The sequence below is a fragment of the Gobius niger genome (genome assembly GCF_951799975.1).
Source record: "Gobius niger genome assembly, chromosome: 12".
Classification (NCBI taxonomy): Eukaryota; Metazoa; Chordata; class Actinopteri; order Gobiiformes; family Gobiidae; genus Gobius; species Gobius niger.
The window spans coordinates 9,709,810-9,732,391 of record NC_136863.1 but is presented as its reverse complement, the minus strand read 5'-3'; the positions used below and the strand labels follow the sequence as shown (position 1 = coordinate 9,732,391).

At 42.2% G+C, this 22,582-nt stretch overlaps 1 protein-coding gene across 5 annotated transcripts in view; it reads right to left on the bottom strand.

Annotated features, from left to right (window-relative positions):
• megf11 (multiple EGF-like-domains 11) overlaps positions 1 to 22,582 on the bottom strand; it is a 210,726-nt gene that overhangs the window by 70,944 nt on the left and 117,200 nt on the right. For all 5 annotated transcript variants that reach the window (XM_079568181.1, XM_079568183.1, XM_079568185.1 and 2 more), the window contains 3 exons: positions 8,580 to 8,826; positions 6,651 to 6,771; positions 2,761 to 2,897 (listed from right to left, as the gene is read on the bottom strand). In XM_079568181.1, the coding sequence (XP_079424307.1) occupies positions 2,761 to 2,897; positions 6,651 to 6,771; positions 8,580 to 8,826 (505 nt within the window). The remainder of the gene's footprint in view (positions 1 to 2,760; positions 2,898 to 6,650; positions 6,772 to 8,579; positions 8,827 to 22,582) is intronic.

The window sequence follows — 22,582 nt, the reverse complement described above, 5'->3', positions numbered from 1 at the left end:
GGAACAATGAAAGAAACAAAACATAGCTGTACGATTTTTCTAAATGTCTGGTCTATTATCCTGTGTATGACGCTTCTAAACTGTAAAATGTGTCATTGTTACTGACACTGGGGGTTTGAGTATCTTCCAATTTTAACCACTACCAAGTGGCTTTCTCTTGAGTGAAAAAGTGAATGGTCCTTTTTCTCCAGCGTGAGATCAATAGAGTCTTTATTTTTCTTGCAAACGAGATGTTCCTGATCATTTATCAATTATATTAATTCATAAACTAAAGTAAAAACCCTTCAAAAAATGTAATATTTCAACTGGACTTTTTTTTGTATTTATTTGTTGTTGTATCAACTAAGACTTTTCAACAGTCATCCAACTGTCATCCTCAGTGAAGTCTTTGAGACTGAGCACTGGTCTTATATACCCAGCTTATAGGCAAGGCAAATTTATGCACAAGGCAACTCAATATGCCTCACAGCAACACAACACAATAAAACAAATCAATCAGTACACTCATAACAATATACAAAATTACAAATATGGATATATTAAAACTATATATTACAAGTAGTTATAATACCATCAATCGCCATAAGCAGCAGTAAATATATACACACCAATAGGCCACACCTGTGTCAGTCTGTGTTGCCAGATTAGACTAAAGGGGGATTGCCTCAAAGGGAGGTTTACCATCTAACAAAAAAAGTCCAGTTGAAATATTTGATTTTACCTGTTACCTGGATGAAAAAAATTATAATAATAAAAAATGAGCTTACATAGACTAAAGTAAAAACGTTTTAAAGCCTGTCATCTAGCTAAATACAATTGGCTGGATGACAGGCTTTAATTTTGTATTAATATAAACTCACATAAAGTGATCAGATCATTACAAATATGCTAGATCAGTTATTAAACTAAAATACAAATACTTGGCAACCCCAACAGTGACCACTTTAAGCTTTTATCTGTGTTAGATCGGCTGATTTAGTGGTCGACCTCTACATAGCTCCAGGTGTTTTTTAATGTAAATATTCTATCATTGTAGAAAAGTCAGTGTTTGCAGGTCCACAGCACAGAGCAGCTGGGCGAATTCACTGTATGTACTCCACTCAGGTCGTACAAATGGATTTTCCAGCTCAGAAACAAACCGACTAGCGATTTCTGCGGGAAAATCAATCTCCACGGCCTAACAAAATGCTAACAGCCCAGTCGAATTATCAAATGACCAACATGTGTTTTGTGTTTAAATGAGCTTTTTAGCACGAACTACTATTATCAGCCTCTGTACATTCAGAGGTGAGGGCTAACACGAGCTCCGATTACTCCTGGCAGCTTAATTCACCTGCCACTGACAAAATGAATGAGGGCAATTTTGCGAAATAATAAAGTAACGGCGAGGTCTTGAGGAGGAAGTCTTTTCATCCTCGACACGATTGCTTTAGCCGAACTAATAAAGACGGGAGCTCTGGGCAGCTCCAGCAGGCAAAGGATCTGCGCTCTCCAATGAGACGCTAATATAAGCCCATTACTTATAATTAATGAGCGGAATCCAAACAGCTCGGAGCCTACGGAGGGATCAATGGACGGCCCGAGACACAGAACTTCGCTGGCCACAACGAAATACGAGATTAATTAAATATAAACATCCTATTACGCAGCAACAGTCCAGCCTGCAACTCACTAATGGGCATTTACGCCTGTCGCTCCTCGGGGTGTGAACCATCTGAGAGGCGCCTTTCTCTTTTAAGGCTCTCAATAGTTCTACCTTTATCATAATGAAGGTTGCACTTAAAAAACACACAGTTTCGTAGTTTAATTAGATCAGGGGTCTCCGACCTGTAGCTTGAGAGTCAACAGTGGCTCTCCATGGATCTCCAAGATGCTCCCCAAAGGCTTGTGTCAACATCCGCTTGAGGAGCCAACCAGGAAGTTTTATCGTCATGAGCAATTTGAGCTATGAGCAGGTTGAACATACAGTAATTCGGAAACTAGATAATAAAACAGTAAAGTATTACACGTTATGACATACTGTATTTCCTATTCATTTATTTAACAGGGACAGTGCATATTGATGCGATCTGTAACGTTTGTAAAGTAAATATTCCAGATTATAGGAAGCATCTGTATTCCCAAGGAAGGTGACATAACATTTTAGTTACTAACCGTCCAGGGTAAACTCTGACAAAGTCCCATATTACTCAAATATCCTCAAAGCAAGGCTGGAGAGTCCTGGTTTAGATCATTCATGCATGTTTAATAACATCTCCTTAAGAGCCCTGGACTACACCACTTGTTCTGAAATTGCCTTCACTTACAGGCATTTATCGTCAAGGCAATGCTATTAATTAGCCGCACTTCTAATGGGGCTTTTTGCCAGCAGAGGGCAACAGCTACCTAATCGAAGCCTTCTTAGAGAAAATGAAAGCCCCTTTTGGCCCCCTACCACTCACATAATCATACACAGCCTTAATGTACAGGGAACAACAGCAGGCACTGGGGCAGAAATGGAATCAAACTGCATCATGGGAAGAAAGCTCGGCTGCTGCAGTACACGTTATTCAAAATATTAAATACTATAGCAAAGGGCTCCAAAGGTACTTCAAAAAGCCTGATAAATAGGAGCCAGGTTTGCTCCTCGTTTGGAATCAACAAAGAGAATAGGTCAGTGTGGAAGAGTTAAAGCATCCCTTTGCATGAAATACTCATACCCCTCAATTGTGTGGCCCATTTTCACAACAGAGCACAACAGAAGCCTTCACAGCCAGATACCTGCGTCCACTGAAGCCCGCGGCGCACTGGCACTGCCCGGTCACATGGTCACACACGCCTCCGTTACGGCACGAACAGTCCTTGCTGCAGTTGATGCCGTATTTGCCGATGGGACACGGCTGGGCACACACCGAACCCTGGGTGTGATAGAGAGAGAGAGGGTGAGGCAGGACATTCAAGAGGCCAACGATTACTATTATTGCTGACATCTTAAGCAATAATGTTTTTCTTTTTACATTTACATTGTGAATAATTATCAGAATGATGCCATAGCTCCTTAAAGGCCCTGCACCAACTTTATCCAGTTTCAAACCAAAAAGGAGGTGGTTAGCTTTAAAATGCTCATCTTCGTCTCTTTGGACCTTGAGTCCTTAATAAAGTTGAATTGAATTGAATTGTTGCAGTGCTACATTAAGCCTCTTACATTTTGTTTATTTCATTTGTATGTGTGCGTGCGGTGTGTGTGTGTGTGTGTGTGTGTGTGTGTGTGTGTGTGTGTGTGTGTGTGTGTGTGTGTGTGTGTGTGTGTGTGTGTGTGGGGATTTAACTTTTGAGAGAGTGAGTAAACTTTGACCAGTGTTGTCACAGTCACCTTGAAAAAGTAAACTTATTAATTACTAATTTCTGATTGCTCAAAAAAAAAAGTTACTGATTACTTGATTTTAAAAGTAACTAACTTAGACTACCAGTTACTGTATTAGTTACATTCAGCAGCTGCCAACAATGAGTCCACTGCCTCAACATAAATTATAAATGATGACCGCTTTTGCCAATACTTTATTGGAATCACTTCATTGGAAGTGCATTTTAATAGTAGCATTAACAATGCTGACTCAAAATAGTGATTATATTTCCAGCGGAAAACGCACACTTCTCTCCTCCTCCATTGTTGTTTACGTTTGCGTCTTGAGTTCTTGGTATGTATTTCACGTGAGTTGTCCTCATGCTGAAAACGTGACTTTACGCATTGTTGTGTCACTCCCGCAAGACACAAGAAGAAAGAAAGCAACTTTAATTGGATTACTGGTTAGAAACGCATTCGATTACTCGTTACTGAATAAAGTGGTTACTGAATAATTCGTTTCTGGCATCACTGGCTTTGAGCTTAAAATACTCTTTGTAATCACGAAAACATTATCTTCTGTTTAACCTTGAGACGGTGATAAGTTTGCTAAACAATTATGAATCCATTAGCACATTTTATGTGACGCTTAAAAATACAATTTGTTGGGTGAAAGAAGAGGTAGTGGGACAGGAAATGTGGGGGTTTATGTAGCCTATCTACCCTGTAGCATCAATGCTCTCTATAAAAGGGGAAAAAAAAGTATAGTCAGATGAAAGCAAGGCTCGGTTGCTCTTGGAGGCGGAGAGACGATGGTCCGGGTCTGTAGCCTCACCTATTTGTCTTTGAGTCTTCATTTCTATCTTAAACCCTGTTATTTCATCTCCTCCACTTCTTATACAGTACCTTATTCGCTCCTTGTGGTGTCTGCACTTCTGATAGATTTCACAATATTAGACAAACATTACACCTCAACATTGGTCGAGATTTGTATATATTCACTAATTGTTCTAATTGTGAGGCCCAGATTGTGAAATTCCAGAGTGGCGGTTTCAGCCTCTCTACTGGGGTTCCCGCTGGAGTTGTACTTATCTAAATAATTCTTGGTTCGTATTTATAATTGAACAGAGAGTATTGATGAAAAGTTCATGTTCTCACTGGGTCTGCTGTAAAAACTCTGCCAGACATGAAATTTAGCCCCTCTCAACACCAACCTGTTCAAACGGTTCAACTTTCTTTCATCTGATGTGAAGTTGTTCAGGAGCAACAGAAAAGCAAAACTATTTTCACACAATTCAGAACAGTTTTAAACTTATTTTTTTTTTATCTTGCTTTACTTTGGAAAGGGTAAAATACTGCATACACACTGTTTTGCTAACTGGCCATTTTTGCTCGTGTGCCAGTATTGACTAATGACTGTATGAAACTGAAAATACACACAATGGTTTTTCTTATTTTTAGTGCCTCTGTGCTTTGCTGGTGATCTTTTAAAACTGTAAGCTTGGCAATAAACCTCTTAACCCCCACCTGAACCGAGCACATTTTCCAGTTTGGCATTACCCAAATCTAAAAGTTTCTTGAAAAGAACAACAACGTAAAAATAGTAACAAAAACGAGGTGAAAAAAAAAGTAACAAAAAAGCCACAAAACTGCCTAGTCAACAGTCAAGGGCCCCCATGAACCAACCCATTCTGAAGCCTGCAGTAAAAGTTTGATATACACAATTTTCCTAATGATTTTTGATGATGCAGTTACATCATCTCTCCACCGCTGCTCTGTGGCGCTGTTTATCCCCATCCTGCTGCTTTAGTGAGTCATGTTTCCCTGTCATGTGAATTTATAAGGAGCAGTGGATAGACTGTTTTACTCATGGCTCCACCAGATTATATTTCTAATACTGAAACCATGTAACACTCATCATGACCTGAAGAACCTCAGCCTTCTGTTCTGAGGAATACTTATGCAAAAAACTGCATTATGGGAGTTGTCAGGTGACCCTCTCTCCCAGTGCGCCGAGCAGCCACCAGAGGGCCGCCTACCGACAATCTTGCTTGGGACCCCTTGGTACCCTTGCTACACCACTGGTAACACAAAAGTGACAAAGACTTACCGTATTTTCAGGACTATAAGTCACACTTTTTTTTAGAGTTTGGCAGGGTCTTTTACTCCGTCTTATACTCCGGAGCGATTAACATGTGATTTTTTATTTTTTTGTGTTGTTTTTTGATACAAGTGCTGAGATAAAAACTTGTCCTCAATGACGTTTTCTCCAGTCAAGTGTTTACATCCAGTGTAATGTTTTTAACCTCTGAACCCCCGCCTGAACCGAGCACATTTCATCCAGTTTGGCTTTACTCAAATCTAAAAGCTTCTTGAAAAAAGTCTCAAGAAGCGACAAAAACGAGAAGAAAACAAGGATGAAAACGCATCGAAAAAGCGTCAAAAAGTTACCAAAAAAAAGTGATGAAACTGCAGAAAAAACTGACGAAAGAGCAACAAAAAAGCAACAAAAAAGCGACAAAAAAGTGGCAAAAGTGTGACAAAAACTCAACAGAAAAGTGGCAAGAATGTGACAAAAACTCAACAAAAAAGTGGCATAAAAGTGACAAAAACTCAACAAAAAAGTGGCAAAAATGTGACAAAAACTCAACAAAAAAGTGGCAAAAATTTGACAAAGACTCAACAAAAAAGTGGCAAGAATGTGACAAAAACTCAACAAAAAAAGTGACAAAAACTCAACAAAAAAGTGGCAAAAATGTGACAAAAACTCAACAAAAATGTGGCAAAAATGTGACAAAACCTCAACAAAAAAGTGGCAAAAATGTGACAAAAAATCAACAAAAAAGTGGCAAAAATGTAACAAAAACTCAACAAAAAAGTATGTAAAAATGATGTTAAAAAGAATGTGAAAAGTGACGAGGACACAGCAACAACGTGAGGAAAAAGATCCGTTAAATTCAGTTTTGTAAGTCTTTCAAATAAGGCGTTACACTGGTCTACAGCTCTCCAGTCAACAAACGTTTAGATTTGGGGAAAGCTAAACTGAAGTTAATGAGGGTGGTAAGAGGTTAACACCTAGCCAGTGACTCACCATCAGTAAGTCAATTTCAGTTTGGTTTTCTTTAACTATTTATTGATTTGCACAAGACATCACTAATCACTAATGGGGAAACGGCGATAGAGGAAGAACAGCTTCCTCTGTTTCTCACTTGAATCGAGCCCAATGGTAAATAAACAACACAGCACAAAAGTTGAGCTGAATTTTGTTGATGTATAGTTTTCTCTGTATACTCTAACTAACTGCAGCTCAGTGTGCCTCAGTTCGTACCGTCCATCCGGCGGGGCAGGAGCAGTCCCCGGTGATGTGGTGGCACGTGCCTCCGTTCTGACAGGGGCAGCGGCGCTCGCACTGAGGGCCGTGACTCCCGGAGGGGCAGCGCTCTCCACAGCTGTCACAAGCACACAGAACGGGACAGTTACACTCTAGTAATTCTCTCCATCAGTACTTAGAATCGTAGTTCCCAGTTCCCAAAGTGGGGGTTGGGCCACTGAACTGGGGTCAAGATAAAAAGAAAAGATATTGTATTAAATATAGTTCCGAACTAAACACAGCCACCTTTGAATTTAGGCCAAATAACAAAGTAAACAATTGAAATACATATTACTAAGCAGTGAATGTTGTTTTATTTTGCTTGATAGGGCAAAGTCAGTTCGCACTTCGATCTCAAATCTCATAATTGCAGAAATACTGACTGATCCCCACCAAAAAAAACACTGCCACATAAAAAGGGTCACCCATTTTTTTTTTAGTTGGACCGCCTTTAGCTTTGATTATAGCCCAGTCGCTGTGGTGTTGCTTCAATAAGCTTCTGTGATGACAAAAGATCAAGTGTTTCATTTATTTTTCTCTCAGATCTTGTATTGATGATGGGAGAGTGTGACAACTGAGCAATGCCTTCTCCAGCACATCCCAAAGATTCTCAGTGGAGTTAAGATCTGGACTCTCTGGCGGCCTATGCATCTGTGAAAATGATGTCTCATTCCCCTGAGCTACTCTTTCACAATGTGAGCCCGATGAATCCATTGGAATATGCCTGTGCCATCAGGGAAGAAAAAATCCATTGATGGAATAACTTGGTTAGGATGTTCAGGTCATCAGCTGATCTCGTTCTTTGGGCACATAGAGTTGTTGAACCTAGACCAACTGCAGCCACCCCAGATCAGTTAGTTAAATCTAGGAGGCGACTTTTTGTTTTCTTCAGACAGTGTATCAAAAACACTAATACAGGGGCAAACCTATATTCCCCAGTGCCTATGTTCCCAGATTACTATGGATTTATTTAGCTGATGACACCAAGCCTTCCATCCCATCATCCCCTAATCCAACCCCTGACCCTAATTTAGTCCCCGATCTTAATCTCTTAACCCCCACCTGAACCGAACACATTTTCTCCAGTTCTCCGGCATTACCCAAATCTAAATTCTTCTTGAAAAAAGCGTCAAATTAGCGACGAAAACGAGTATGAAAATGCAACAAAAAAGCAACAAAAGAGTGACATTACACAATAAAGAAGCAACAAAAACATGACACATAAAATGAAAAAAAAAAAAAAAAAAAAAACACAGATAAAAAAAGTGATGGAAACACGACAAAAACGCTTCAGACATGTGACATAAACATACGATCAGTTTTGAAGGTCTTTCAAATGAGGCGTAACACTGCTTTTAGATTTGGGTAAAGCCGAACTGGAGAAAATGTGCTCAGTTAAGGCAGAGATTAAGAGGTTAACCCTTTAAGGGATATTTCGGGATTTTTTACATAGGACCTCATTTCCTAGTTATCCAGAGTGTTGCTGATTTCTGGAGATATTTTTTATGTAATTCATGCAGGTCTTTTGTTTGAAGAGTTACGTGGCGCTAGGCTAGTGCAAGGCTAGTGCATTTCTACGGTATCAGCTACACTGCATTAAAAACAGTCTTACACACTCCACAGAGCACCTGGGGCAAATCACTTATAACGCCAGAGTTATAAGAAAGAATGTGCATAGAAATGCGCAAGCCTTGCACTCGCCTAGCGCCACATAACTCTTCAAATATAAGAACTGTATGAATTACAAAAAAAAAATATCTCCAGAAATCAGCAACACTCTGGATAACTAGGAAATGAGGCCCTATGTCAAAAAACCTTGAAATATATACCTTTAACTTTACGTACCTCCGGCATTTATTAATAGAATACAAAATGAAATGCACTCACAACGCCCCCGTGTAGCCGGGCGTGCACAGGCACTCCCCTGTCTCGTGGTCGCACGTGGCCCCGTTGAGGCACTGGCAGATCAGCTGGCAGCCCTTCCCGTAATACCCCTGCTCGCACTGCTCCTCACAGCGCCACCCCTGGTATCCGTCGGTGCACAGGCACGCGCCGGTGATGGGGTTGCAGCGGCCCCCGTTCTGGCACTGGCAGCGGTTGGTGCAGTGGGGGCCCCAGAAGTCCGCCTCACAACCTGCAGGGGTCACACAGGCAGAAAGGAGGAGGTTACAAACAAATGAGAGTCACCCTTGAAAACATCTGAAATCATTTGTCAGGTTAAAGGGAGCAGACGCGGATCATTAATAGCGAACGCCCACAGAAATTAATTCTTCCAAAACATTTTTCATAAGTGGCATACGGATAGATCATGTCAGCCAGCTCATAATTGGTGTAAAAGTTCACAAAGGGCAGCCTGAACTTATAGCCGTGGATTTAGGCCAAGAAGCAAAGCAGTGTTCAGCACACAGTGGCACCTCATAATACCACTGAGTGTTTTGACAACCCTATGACACCTTTCTCCAGCATGTTTGTGTAAGCTCCCAGTCAACCAGGAGTTATCCATTGTGGGGTTTCAAGGTCATCAACTGAACAAGGGTTGTGCCGATGGACGATATCATCGTCCATCGTGATGGATGGGCAACATCACGATGGAGAGCCACCATCGTGATGCCACGCCCCCTCCTGTCAGAAACACGCACTGGTCTTCTGTGGGCCTTGTAAACCTACAAGATTTGCAGGGATTGCACTGTAAATTAAATCACGGATGTAACTAATATGCGCGCTAGTGTCAGTAGCCTGCCAGAAGCCATGATGTGTTAGCCGTAATTATTAACATAAAGACGCAGCGCTGCTCTATTTCTGACGCGCGGGGCTCTCTCTCTCTCTGCAGCTCAGAGTTTAACAGCGCGTGGTTTTGCTTTGCAGCGTACGAAAACTTAAACCGTTTTAAAATGACGAGAATGTCTCTCACATCGGAGCTAGATGAGCGCGCAGATTATTCTCACGAAGAACGAGGAGAGAAGAGAGAGAGGAGAGAGAAAGAGGCGGTGCAGGAGTTAAGAGGTTACGAGCTCACGGACCGGGCGGCGCGTGGAGCGGCTTCAAAAACGTGAGCTAAGACGCAAACTTCTAAATATTGTCCCGTTCACCCACTGTTTCTTAAACATTACGTTAAAACTGAGCAAATGCAAATAATAAGCTCCGATTTACATTTGTATTAGTGTGACAAGAGCCTTGGAGTTCACGCTCTGAATAAGTCGTTCTCCTCTCAGACTTTACGCACGAGTTTTAACACATTTCTGTTGCAAAAGTCGTGTTCCGTGACTCTGTTCAGATCATGTTTAGTTTAGATCCATTTATCCTGCAATCTCACATTTTTCTAGCATACCTAGTAATATGCAGCATATATATAGGCTATGTAGATGTCTTTAAAAAACGCTTATAATGAAAAATGGACGATATCATCGTCCATCACGATGGTTCACTGTAAACATCGTCAACGGCCAATTAAGGGAACATCGCCCAACCCTAAACTGAATTAGGTTTTTGTTGGAATTTGGGAACATTTCGTGATGTCATCTCATCAGTCCTGTTGATGACTTTGAAATCCTTTACTTCCCTTCTTACTTCCCTTATCAGGGAAAAAAGAAACTGTGAGCACCTCCCTATTCATTTAAATAGGTAAATGCAAACCCCTTTAATACTGTATAATCCTAGCAACTTGTTAAAAAAACAAGACTGACTCAATAATTGCATGTTTTTATAGTAATCAATGTATCATCTCATTGTTTGGTTACAGCTTTCAAATGTCGTATGGAAACTAAATGTGATATCTATTTGTCATTTGCATTAATCATGTGGTATTATGGTCTACCTTTACACCCCAAACCACATGTAACATCATAAAAACCCCTAGGTTTCAGAACCAAACCACAGAAACAAACATCTTTCACAGGTCAAAGTGCAGGACAATTTCAGAAACAAACACCGCACAGAAAAGGCCACAATTTCGATTATCCTTTCAAGAATAAAAACATAGCTATCTCTCAGGCAGCCTGTTGGAAATATTAAGTCCAGGGTAGAGCAGAGAAGCGACATACAGTACATCACATGACCTCGGAGTAAACCTGGCGTCTCACATGTTTGCGCTGACAACGGGGGTAAAGGTCGCAGCCACATGACATGTAAGAGGTGGACATGAGGGAGATCGAATCCGGCTCAGATAAGAGAGAAACAACTGAAGGAGCGATGTATGAATCCAGCAAAACTACTGTTCATATTAAAGCTGCATGATGACAAAAAAAATATTTGATGTCATAATGAATATTGCGAATAACAGCACTATTACTACTAACAGCACTAAGAAATACTTCACTAAACCATATCAACATGTCGCATTACATTTTAACATTGCAATAATACACAATCTGACTTTTCATTAAAGCAGTACTATCTAATTAATTCCCCAAGAGGCCATAAGCACAACTGCAGGTGTCATAGCATGTTACGGTTTTTTACCTTACTAATTGTCCGTGAGAGTAAATACTACACTGACAGAAAAGGTCAAGGGAGAGAGGGATATTGTACATCCAATTACACAATGGAGATTTTTTTTTTTCACTCCAACTTGGCTGTAAACATTGTTTCAGTGGCACTAGCCACTAGTTAGCTTTGCCCGTTAGCCTGTTAGCTTCTTCTGTGTTATTTCATTAGTGTGTATTGGTGACTCCGACCTGGTGGAAGGGAAGTTGCAAGTGTGGTTTCCTGGCCAGAGACACCAGGGGGAGATGAAAGACTCTCCAATCATCCCATTAACGCTTGTATTACCCCAGAGGGACTACGGAAAGGATTTATTATGGTAAATAAGTTACTTAGTATTGCTTTAAGAAAAAGGAGGGAAAAAAATATTAAAACATACTAAACTAAAACAAGGTCATTATGGAGCTAAAATAGATAAAAATAAACTAAATTTTAAGCAGTACTAAGTAACTTGTTTACCCTAATAAATCCTTTTCATAGTCCCTCAGGGGGTAATACAAGTGTTAATGGGATGATTGGGGGGTCTTTCATCTCCCCCTGGTGTCTCTGGCCAGGAAACCACACTTGCAACTTCCCTTCCACCAGGTCGGAGTCACCAATACACACTAATGAAATAACACAGAAGAAGCTAACAGGCTAACGGGCAAAGCTAGCTAGTGGCTAGTGCCACTGAAACAGTATTTACAGCCAAGTTGGAGTGAAAAAAAATATCTCCATTGTGTAATTGGATGTACAATATCCCTCTCTCCTTTTGTCTTTTCTGTCAGCGCAGTATTTACTCTCACGGACAATTAATGAGTAAAAAACGCAACATGCTACGACACCTGCAGTGGCGCTTAGGGGCATGAGTTACTTAATACTCCTTTAAATTGTTAAGTGTTTTTCTTTGTTTTTTTGTTTTTGCAAAAAATCTGTAAATCTCAGTCAGATGGAAGACTTTTGTGACTTTGCAATATACTGTGAGCTTCTTTTGATCTGGATGTTTCATCATCTACTGTTGGAGATATATCCAGTGCTTTAATTGGCAAAAACCTGTCTGTCGTGGGCTAAATGGGGTAAAATGTGTAAAAAACCAACAGGGCGATGTTGAAAGTGTAGCTCATCATGTAGATTATACTTGTCTTTCAATACAAAGGTCATAAAAAAGGACAAAACTGCGTGTGTCACTCGACGCTGGTTGGTCTATTGAGGGTTTTTTCTGCGCCGTAATGTTTTCTTTTTGACAGAGCTTTTTATTGGTGACTGAAAAGAGTTTTGATCATTTAGAATCTGGTTTAATAGCGCTAAAGAGTTCAAGTACAGTTATGAAAAACTGTAATCAGTGAAAAACACACAAACATCCAATCACTTATCTGATCAGTAAATCTCTGCAAAACGCCAACCTTAACCCACTGAATTATCTGACTGAAAAATGGGCTAAAAGTTCATACAATAAAATAAATATTTAAAATTCCTGTCAGTCAAGTAGAAATAGGCACACACCATGTTTGTTATCCCCATAGCAATGTCATGAATGGGTTTACTGTAAATAAATGTGTGTAAAACTCATGCTTATCAAAAATATTATGAAAAGTAGACAGAAGGACATGGAAGTATCATGAGTTAAATTTATCTGCAAGATTTTTTTTTCCCTCCACATTTCACATTTCTGTCAAGGAGGACACAAAGATTTCCGATGCGAGAGCACATCGCGTTTTGTTCCTTTTCACATATCTGAGCTGGATGTTCAGCCTTTCAACTGGCCGAGCATCAGCACAGTTAGATCACGGCGCTATGTTTAAGTTCAGTGGGTGTCTAAGTGCTGTATCGAGCGTGGGAAAGTGCGTTTCGATGTAATAGAGCGGCCTGACGAGTGCGTGAAGGTGGACTGCCCAATGAGCTGTCCCTACTGTGCTGCACTATCGACAATCGGGAAAATTAGCCAGTTATGGGCGCCTTAGCGAGATTCATGTAAATAGCTCAGTGACATTACTAAGTGGTACCTGAGGGGACGATATAAAACAGGTAATTCCCACATTTCACATGGGGCCCGTGTGTTTAGAAGAACTCAATAAGTCCCATAAAGTGCAAGCAAATAGGTAATGCTCAAGGTTAAATGAACGGCAGGCTTTTATGTGGGAGAACAATCAGCGGAGAGCGCGCGAGCCTTTCCTCCGGCTGTGGTAATTGTTCGTCAGAAGATGGGCTGCTGATTTAAGTGATTGCACACTCTTCCATCAGCAGTGGCACAAGCAGAGCCGCCTCACATTCATAAAAGCCCGGCTTGAGATCCACCATATTCTCCCATCGATCCTCTCCGCGGCGCACACACACATAAAGGCTTGAGCGCTCACTTGGCTGGAGCTGTGATGAAGCGAGTGAGGGGCTGATGAAGCTGAGCCGTTTCCAGGTACACGGCGGGGGGTGATCAGGCTCCCCACACACACAGGGCTCTGGCTGGGGGGGGTGAACAGGAGATGGGGCCACATTACAGGCCTCACATAGATTGGCTGTAATGCCCCGGCAAGCCTCAGGTCTGGCATGGATAGTTCCCAGAGGTTCAGGCGATGCCTCACAGACGGCCCCGGCACATTAGAGCGGGGTGTGGGCCACTAATGAAGCAGAGCCCCTGCTTCAAGCCCGGTTCAGGCCCGCTCTGAGCACAGGTCTCAGCTGGACTCAGTTCAATAACAGCACTTCAGAATATCAGCACCAGCCTGAAAACCACAGCGCCTCCAAGCATTTGTGACGTCAGTAAGAGCAGCAGACACAGAGGAGGCTCCAGCTGTGAGTTCTCAGCGCTGAGCAGCTCAACATTGTTCCATGTGAAGTTTGAAAGTCGCTGTGGCTGGCAGTCAGAGCCTGAGCACAGAGTAAAGCCCATTATCTGCCTGTCTCTCCTACACTGTGCTTCTTACACCGCAGCCTCTCCCTGGCACCATTTAACTGTGATTAAGGAGTCAGAGTTCATGATGAGCTGCGGGCAAACAAACAGCTCCGAGCGGGCGCAGGTCTCAGCCCCTGGGCCCAGAAGAAGCCTCACAACCCGCACACAGCTACTGGGGGGGGGGTCAGGTTAGTTGACCCCTCAACCCCGGCCCCGCTGGGACCCCCACAGCTCCGAACACATAACCAGGGAAGAGAGGATAAACTCACACACAAGGTACAGTCTAATCCTCACTGGAACAAACAGAGCAAGAGCCAACTTGAGGAGGTGACGTCCAGAGAATGGCCTGAGCACTCAGCTTTGAAGTACGCTCAAAGTCCTGCCGCCGCACAGATTAAACCACAGCGCTCAGAGCGGCTGGCTTCACGCTGAACTTCTCCTGGAGTTGGCCCGCGACACACAGTTTTCCCTCTCCTCTGCGAAAGGATGTCTCGCTGAAAGCTGCCATAAGCTTCTCAAAGCGAAATTCAAAATGATGGCCTAAGACAAGCTCTTTAAACACAAACAGAATATCTCCCAGAATTCAAATGGCACTTCAGCTAATTCATACCTTATTTATTCAGCTCCAAATGGACTCGGAGCATGCAGACGCTGAGGATCGGGACTTGACGTCTATAAAAATGGTCCAGAGGAGATGAGGAGCTGTTGCGGGGAGGCTGAGGTATTATTGTGAGTGGAAACGCTGGCACCTGGCCCATTGCCTCTGACAGTCACATAACTATTATTAACACACTGTTGACAGCACAGAATAAGAGCTGAGCACTCAAACAGAGCTGTTCCTCCTCACGTGCACAACCCTGAGAGGCGCACTCACAACCGAGGGCTGCGACGTTAAACGCCATCGACTCAAAAATGCAATTTGAAAGGTCGCAATAAGCAAATAACAAAGGCAGGAAACTCTTCCCACTTTAATGCTGTTTTTTTCCAGCAAATTTTCATAGCCAGGAATCTCACAACGCTGAGGCCCGCACAATAACCAGCCTATGTTCCAGAGCAGGTAGTTCTTGTTATTTTCCAACACATGTTAATGCTCCTGGACGTGCCCAAATTGTGCAGCCCACGGAATCTTTTAAAGCAGAAATTTCAAAACTAATCGCAAGACTTTCGAAATCAATTACCCTTACTCAATTCTCTCATTTTACATATCTTCAGACAGCAATTTGGAAATTACTGTCGCAGTTGCACACACTTCTAGCGGGAGTTCAGGCAGAGCAGAGCTGAGCCGCGTGACTCATTTTCTTGGCTGTGTCTTGCGAGAAGAATGCACCTTCACTTTTTCTGCGCTCTTTCTCCTGCCGCGGCTTTGTTCCTCTTCCTGACAGATCTGAACTTTTAAATTACACTTCGTCTCTGGAATTAACACCAGGACTATTTGCAAATGACGTTATGCGGCCACTTTACTTTATAGACTTTTAAATGATAAAATGATGTTTTTTCTAAAGCGAACAATGCAACTGCTCTGGGGAGCATTCAGCTGATGTGAGAATATGTAATGCCCGCTCTTCAGTCATTGTAAGCTATTTGTAAAGGAGATTGTTCAATAAAAGCCCAATGAAGCTTATTCACCAGGCCTTGCTCAGTAGCACAGACAATTAGACAGAATAGCACATGCTGATTAGTGTAAGTGGAAGAGGGCAGGATGGTGTGGAGCTTAGTTCATCTCACTGCATAAAGGTCCTGGGTTAAATGTCTGTAGCATTTAGTATTTTCATTTTTTTCATTTGGTCAGGACAGTGCATGTCAATGAATGAGACACATGCAAACATGCCACGCTGGATTGCACACATCAGCTAACTTGCATATGTTCACACTCACACACACAAAGCTGGAAGCTGAAGGTGTTTTGCCCAAGGACACAACGGTACGCCCCAGCCAGAACCCCAGATATTTGGATCCACGGACAAATGCTCTCACCACTGAACCACTGTCAGTGTGGGGCTTTTCCTTTCAGTGCTTTGGTTTCCTAAATGTGTGCTGCATGATGACTTCCCGTGAGATTTGTAATTTCACATACTTAAAAAAGCTACATCTGAAAGAGTCCAATTACCAACATTTAGCTCGAATACCCTGGTGTTTCAGACCAACCCTGGGCGGGTTTTACACAGCTGGGAACAAGAATTCAAAAACACAGCAGTGACAGAAAAACACGAGGTGCTGCTAATCTTGCAATAGCCAGAAAAAGTTTTAAACACTAAATATTTAATTGATTGTTGTTTAGCAGCTGATTGAGACTTAGCTGCTGCTTTTAAGTGGTGTTATACATTATTAAAAAAAAGTGTTAGTGCTGATCTAACCTTTTAGTGACCCAATGGCTGTATGGGTAGTTAGCATGGCGTCTTTGCTACCAAACAGTTGATCCTGGAGTGCTGTAGAAGCCACTGAAGCCACATAAACTGTCAATTACACATAAATATCAAGTTATTTTTTGTTTGCATAAAAAAGTTCCATAATGCACCTTTAAATGATCAACTCTGCACTTGATGTAGTGTCTTGACTTCAGTCAGTGGAGGTGCATGTTCGAGATGATCTACACCAGCCAGCAGTCTCCAAAATGGCAGCCTATGGAAGTCACATGACTGGGGATTTTCAAAGGAAATGTCAATATTTCAGCATTTTGGGGGCTTTTTTTTTAGATCGTTGCTAATAACATTTCTCAATAAAATCTTGGGGATGGGTTTAAAATCTTGAGAGCTGGAGTTGACCCTGATGGTGCTCCTGCAATTACTCAGCACTTTCGTAGAGGTAGTTGTAGTAGAAGTAGAAGAAGTAGGGGCGACACTGTCTCAGATACTCGAGTGGATTGTCTTATTATCTGTAGGTCGTCTTAAAACCGGAAGGTCGCCTTTTCAAATCCCGGCTCCTGCAGTTGCATCCTGTCGTTGTGTCCTTGGGCAAGACACTTCACCTTCTTTGCCTTTGGTTTTGAGTACATTTATGTAAGTAGAGTGTGAATGGGTGAGTGGTTCCTTGATCTAAAGCACCAAATGTTGGTGGAAATATATAAATTGAGATAATTCACCATAGAACTATATTCAGTCTAAATCCATACTTTTACTTCATCTTTCCTGTTTTAAAGTACTGGTATTTGAGGATGATTATCGGCTACGTTATCCAGAGCTGAAAATACAATCAACAAAGGTGGACGCCCTTTAATTCAGTTCTCGTCTGAAGCTTGCATGTTGCTCCGAGCCAAAACCCACAGTTTGCACAACTCATGCCACCTCCTTCCTCCTTACTGTTTATTAATGCTCACAGCAGCCGCGCATGACAAGCACACAATTTAACGACGGCACATCCTCCTGAGCTTGACAAATGGATTTCTAAATATACACAGGGAAATGCCAATAGTGGTGAGGCCAGGAGTGCTGAATTGGAATAACAGTGATCGTGGGCGTGGTTCTGTCCGGGTCTAATTCATCTCTGCTGGTCCTCAGGGACGGAGCCTGAAGCAGCAGCAGCAGCGGCAGCACTGGACACAGCGACACGCTCATGTGATCACAGCCAATGTACTCGGTGCACTCTGCTAAAAAGTACAGGTTGTACCTCACAGAGCATTGTTTCTCAAACTGTGGCGCGGGAACGACTGGTGGGGACACACAGGGTCCGTCTTTGTTTTATAGGTTAATAGGAGGGCAAGAGGACAGTAGATGTTTGATGCATGTGACATTCATCAGGGTCAAAACACTGACAAGCGCCATGGTAACGCCTGCTTTTTTTACTCACGTTAAACAGACTGGGCTTTGTTTATACATTATTCTCATGAGAAAGATCTGACTCGGAAACATAACAAGAGAGAGAAAGTGATGATTTGTATAAGCCCCCCTGAAACAACTTAAAATCTAGGCAAGTGTTAGCGAACTGGAGCTACTGCCTGTCATTTTGTGAATTTGAATTTATTTTTATTTGATCAGGGACGATGCAGAGACGTCATGTGTCAGGTTATAGCAAAAAAAAAAAGACAATTTCCACCCGCAGTCCCCGGACAGAATACTTGTTGTACTTACAAAAGTTTACAATAATACGAAGAGAAGCATCATTATTTCACTCACATCTTAACAACAGTCCCACTTCAGGAGACTATCACTCACTCACCATACCATTCATATCACAATAATAACCGCTGTTTAGTCAGGCATGCAAAGTAAAGTTTGTGATGAGATCATTTCGTTTCAAGTGTACCAAAGGCTCACTGCTTTGTAAGAAAACGATTGTTGACAAAATGTGGTTCTGTGCCTCGGAACACTGCACTCTCCTCTGACAGTCGACCATGTGGCTCTAGAGCAGGGGGCCCAAATTTGGCCCGCCGGAACAATTCCACTGGCCCGCCAGAGGGTGACCTACTTTTGCGGCCATGTATGGTTAATACTGTACAAACTCTCTTAACTTTTCCCATTCATTCTCAAAGGTAAGCCTTTACAGTATGGATGCAGTTCACTTTTTGAACATCAGCATCAAATTGGGGGCGCTGTTTCGCTCCTCCCGCAAAGTTAAGGAAACACTGTTGTTGCTCGGTGTTTATCAATCACAGAGCGTAGTTGCACATCGACTTTCCCAGTTTTCCAACTTTTATTGCAAAGGTTGTTGATGTCAACAAACAAACATGTTAAAAATGTACTTAAAAAATAATATATGCTGAACTGACACTTTCAAAATGATCTAATATCGCATTTTCTTTAAGTCAACAAATCAATTAGGTAAAGTAATTCTAGGTGTTGTAGATACAGTTGTCGCCATGACACTGATAAGCACTCGGTTTGCTCTAGTGGAAAGTAATGATCCCCTCCTGGAACCGCCACTTTAACATGGTGGAGGGGTTTGAGCACCCGAATGATCCTAGGAGCTTTGTTGTCGGGGGCTTCGAGCCCCTTGTTTGGTCTCCCATGGCAAACAGATCCTAAGTGACGGGTCAGACAAAGTGTGGTTCAGAAACCCCTTATGAGAGACCAACAGGCCCGGTTTATCATGAGGCCGTCCTCCCATGGACCCACCACCTGCAGGAGGAGTCATAGGGGCTAGTACAATGTGATTTGGACTTACATCTGTGAGCAGACTTTTAGTGTCATGACCCTCAACAAGTCCAGACTCAGAGGTCACTGACTGACTTACACCTTGATGACATGCTAGCCAGCTGCAACCCTAATAGGCTAATAATGTCCAAAGACCAGCTTCATGTCTCTCACTAGTATAAGCATAGTATAAGTTTGTACAATTGAAGATGCAAGGGTTGTTGTTGTTCACATTTTGCACTATATTGCTGCAATTCTGTGGCTGCAATTGTTGATTTTGTTCCACTAAAACTAGGCTTTTGCCATATAAATAAAGTAACTATTATTATTTGCATTTGTATGTGTTTCACGTTTCATGACAAACCCTGATGGCACCCCTGCTCTAGAGATAGTCACACTGAATCACTATTTCTACAAAATTTGTGCTTAATATCATATTCTATTTTTTTCTTGAGATCTCAAATGTCTAAAAACCTGTCATGTGGCTATACATTAAATAAATAAATAATAACTTAATATGCCAGTTAGTGTGCCGGCAAATTTTCATCGATGGACAAAAACTCAAAACAATATCAGTCAATATCAAAAGTAAACACAGGGCACAGTGACATTAGAAATTGGAGAGATACAGAATCACAGGCACAATAATAAAAAAAGCACAAAAAGCATGCTCAAAATCAATCCATCCATTTATCCAGGGCCGGGTCACGGAGGCAGCAGTCTGAGCAGAGATGCCCAGACTTCCCGACCCACACACACCTCCTCCAGCTGTTCTGGGGGAACTCCGAGGCGACATCAGAGACATACTCCCTCCAGCGTGTCCTGGGTCTTCCACGAGGCCTCCTCAGAATAGGACATGCCCGACATCCGAAACAGATGCACCTCAGCTGCTCAAAATCACTTGATAGGCAACTTCTATAGCACCTTGAAAGCACCTTGATTCTTTTAAGGCGGTGTTTAGCAGATTAAAAAGCTTGTCCTGGCTGTTTTCCCGTGTCCAGATGTGATCATTAGTCTGAATTCAGCCTCCAATGTGAACCTCGGATCAATGCTCTGAGCCAGCACCATTTTACAGAGTTAGTGCTAATAGGGTTAACACGCTGTACAGTATAGGAGATAGAGTGAGAAGAGCCATTGTGCACCATTGAACCTATTGATGTTATAGGTCACTTATATTTCTAGTTCTTGTTGGCAATGACAAATAAAAAGAAATTGTTTGGCTTGTGCTGCACAATGGCCTCAGGGAAGATACTGAAGGTCTCAGAATTGTCAGGTCGATGTGCTGAATGTCTTTTCCAGCTCTATATCAAAGTCTTCTTATCTTTTAAGAACTGAATTGGTAAAACAAAGACCTGACTTAAACAGTAAATTGTTTTTATTTAATACATTTTAATTTTAAAGAGACTAGATACAAGTTGGTCATTTTTATGCTTACTACTGCCACCTCAGGTCTTACGCGTAACTGCAGTTGTGGTGAAAAGGTCTGGGCTCATTCTACGCATTAGGACATTGATGTAGGGGGAGGAAAATACTTAATTTTTAAATTTTAAAACTCTGTAGAGTCCCTTTAAAGTCTATTAACAGGAGACAAATGAGGAGGAGATGGCAAAAGACTGCTGTGGAGTGGAGGGAGCTGCACAGAAGGAAGAGGAAGGAGGAGGTGGAGGGGCTAATCAGCGCAGGTTTCTTCTGGTTGCTACAGTTTCCCCTACCTTCAAAAACAGTCGCAGCGGCTCAACATCTGAACACAATTCCGTTGTATAAGTATGTAAGCAAGCAAGTGCTTTATTTGTCATTGTGCAAGGGTACAACGACATAGTGTTCAGGTGCTAGTCCGGACCCGCTGCAACTGAGCCACGCTGCTATTGTGGGCCGACCTGATCCGGAGGTCGGGGAAACCTCCCGGAGGAAACCTGGCTGGCTGCCTTCAGTGATCTGATCCTCTGAAACGTTGCAATGCCTCCTGGGTTTGTCCCTGTTTCAGAGCGTGGTGTCCTGCACTGATCAGCTCCACTTCCTCTAACTCCTGCGCAGCTCCCTCCACTCCTTCCGCTCCACAACAGTCCTTCATGGTTATACGATGACAAATAAAGCCCTTGCTTACTTACAGAAGAGCTAAGTAACTTGTTTACCTTAATAAATCCTTTTCATAGTCCCTCTGGGGATGTCTCTGTATAGAAAACCACTCTTGCATCTTTCCTACCTCCGGGTCAGCGGCACAATACAAATTAATAGAATCACGAAGACGAAAATAACAGGCTAACGGGCAAAGCTAACTGCAGGCTAGCGCCCCTTTAGCAATGTTTATAGCCAAGTTTGAGTGAAAAAAATGATCTCCTTTCTCCCTTTGTCTTTTCTGTCAGCGTAGAATTTACTCTCACAGACAATTAATGACTAAAAAATAAACACAACACGATACAACACCTGCTGTGTTGCTCATGGCCTCAGGGGGCATGAGTTACTTAGTTCTGATTTAAGTGGGATTATTATTCTTTTTGCAAGTACTTGGTATGTCACATCTTAATCACTATTCCATTCATTCATCTTTTTTATCTGAGTTCCACAAAGTTCTATATAGGAACAGTTCAGTATAGTAAGCAATAAATACCGCGGATATGATGCTCAAAAGGAGTAGGCAGAAGCTTTAACTTACATTATCATAGACTTTATTGGTTAGAAAATTGCACCATTTGCTTTGGCCTGTCTTCTTGGTTTGACATGCGCCTCTGTCCCTGAGCCCCTGCTCCCCTTGCTCCAAATCAAAGCAAACCTTTGGATCCGTGGACGTCAAAGCATGCTGGTAGAAGCATGATGTAAAAAAATTGGCTCTGTAGTATCAGAGAGAGTTGTAGTTTTGTAGTTCCTCTAAGCTAAGCTGCAGATCGGGAGGTAAGGAAAGCACGTTCTGGTCACGTAGGGCAGCAGGATGTGCTTGGGGTGAATTGGAGGAGCACTTTACAAGCTGATTCGGGTGCTTCGAATAGTCCCCACAGATTGATAAGTTTACTCAAAAACAATCATGAATGGACACAACAATGTTTTTGTGGAGGGAAAATGTGGAACAAACCCTTGGCTAAAGAGATTTTGTTCAATAATTAAAAACAAAAGATCAGACAGCAGGCAGAAAATACTGGTCTTAGTCATGACCCAGTGCTCATACTCCCAGAGCGCCCCCTACAGGAGCTGCTCAGACAAACGGCCTGCAGCGTTTGTGGGAGTCTGAGTAGAATGAGACCAGTTTCTCCACAACAATACAAAATCCTCTCTCCATGAGTTCTGGGGTCCATGAATGGGCTCAGGGGTGGTACCTCAGCAAGTGGCATAAAAGTAGGAGCTTTTCAGTCAGACAATACAGTAGTGAATTCAGATTTGACCGTCTCAGCAAAAGCATTGTTTAGGTCGATTACAATGTGCTACGGACTTTCTTTCGATAGAAGTAATGCAATGTGGTCAGAACTGCCATTTACACAGGAAAGACT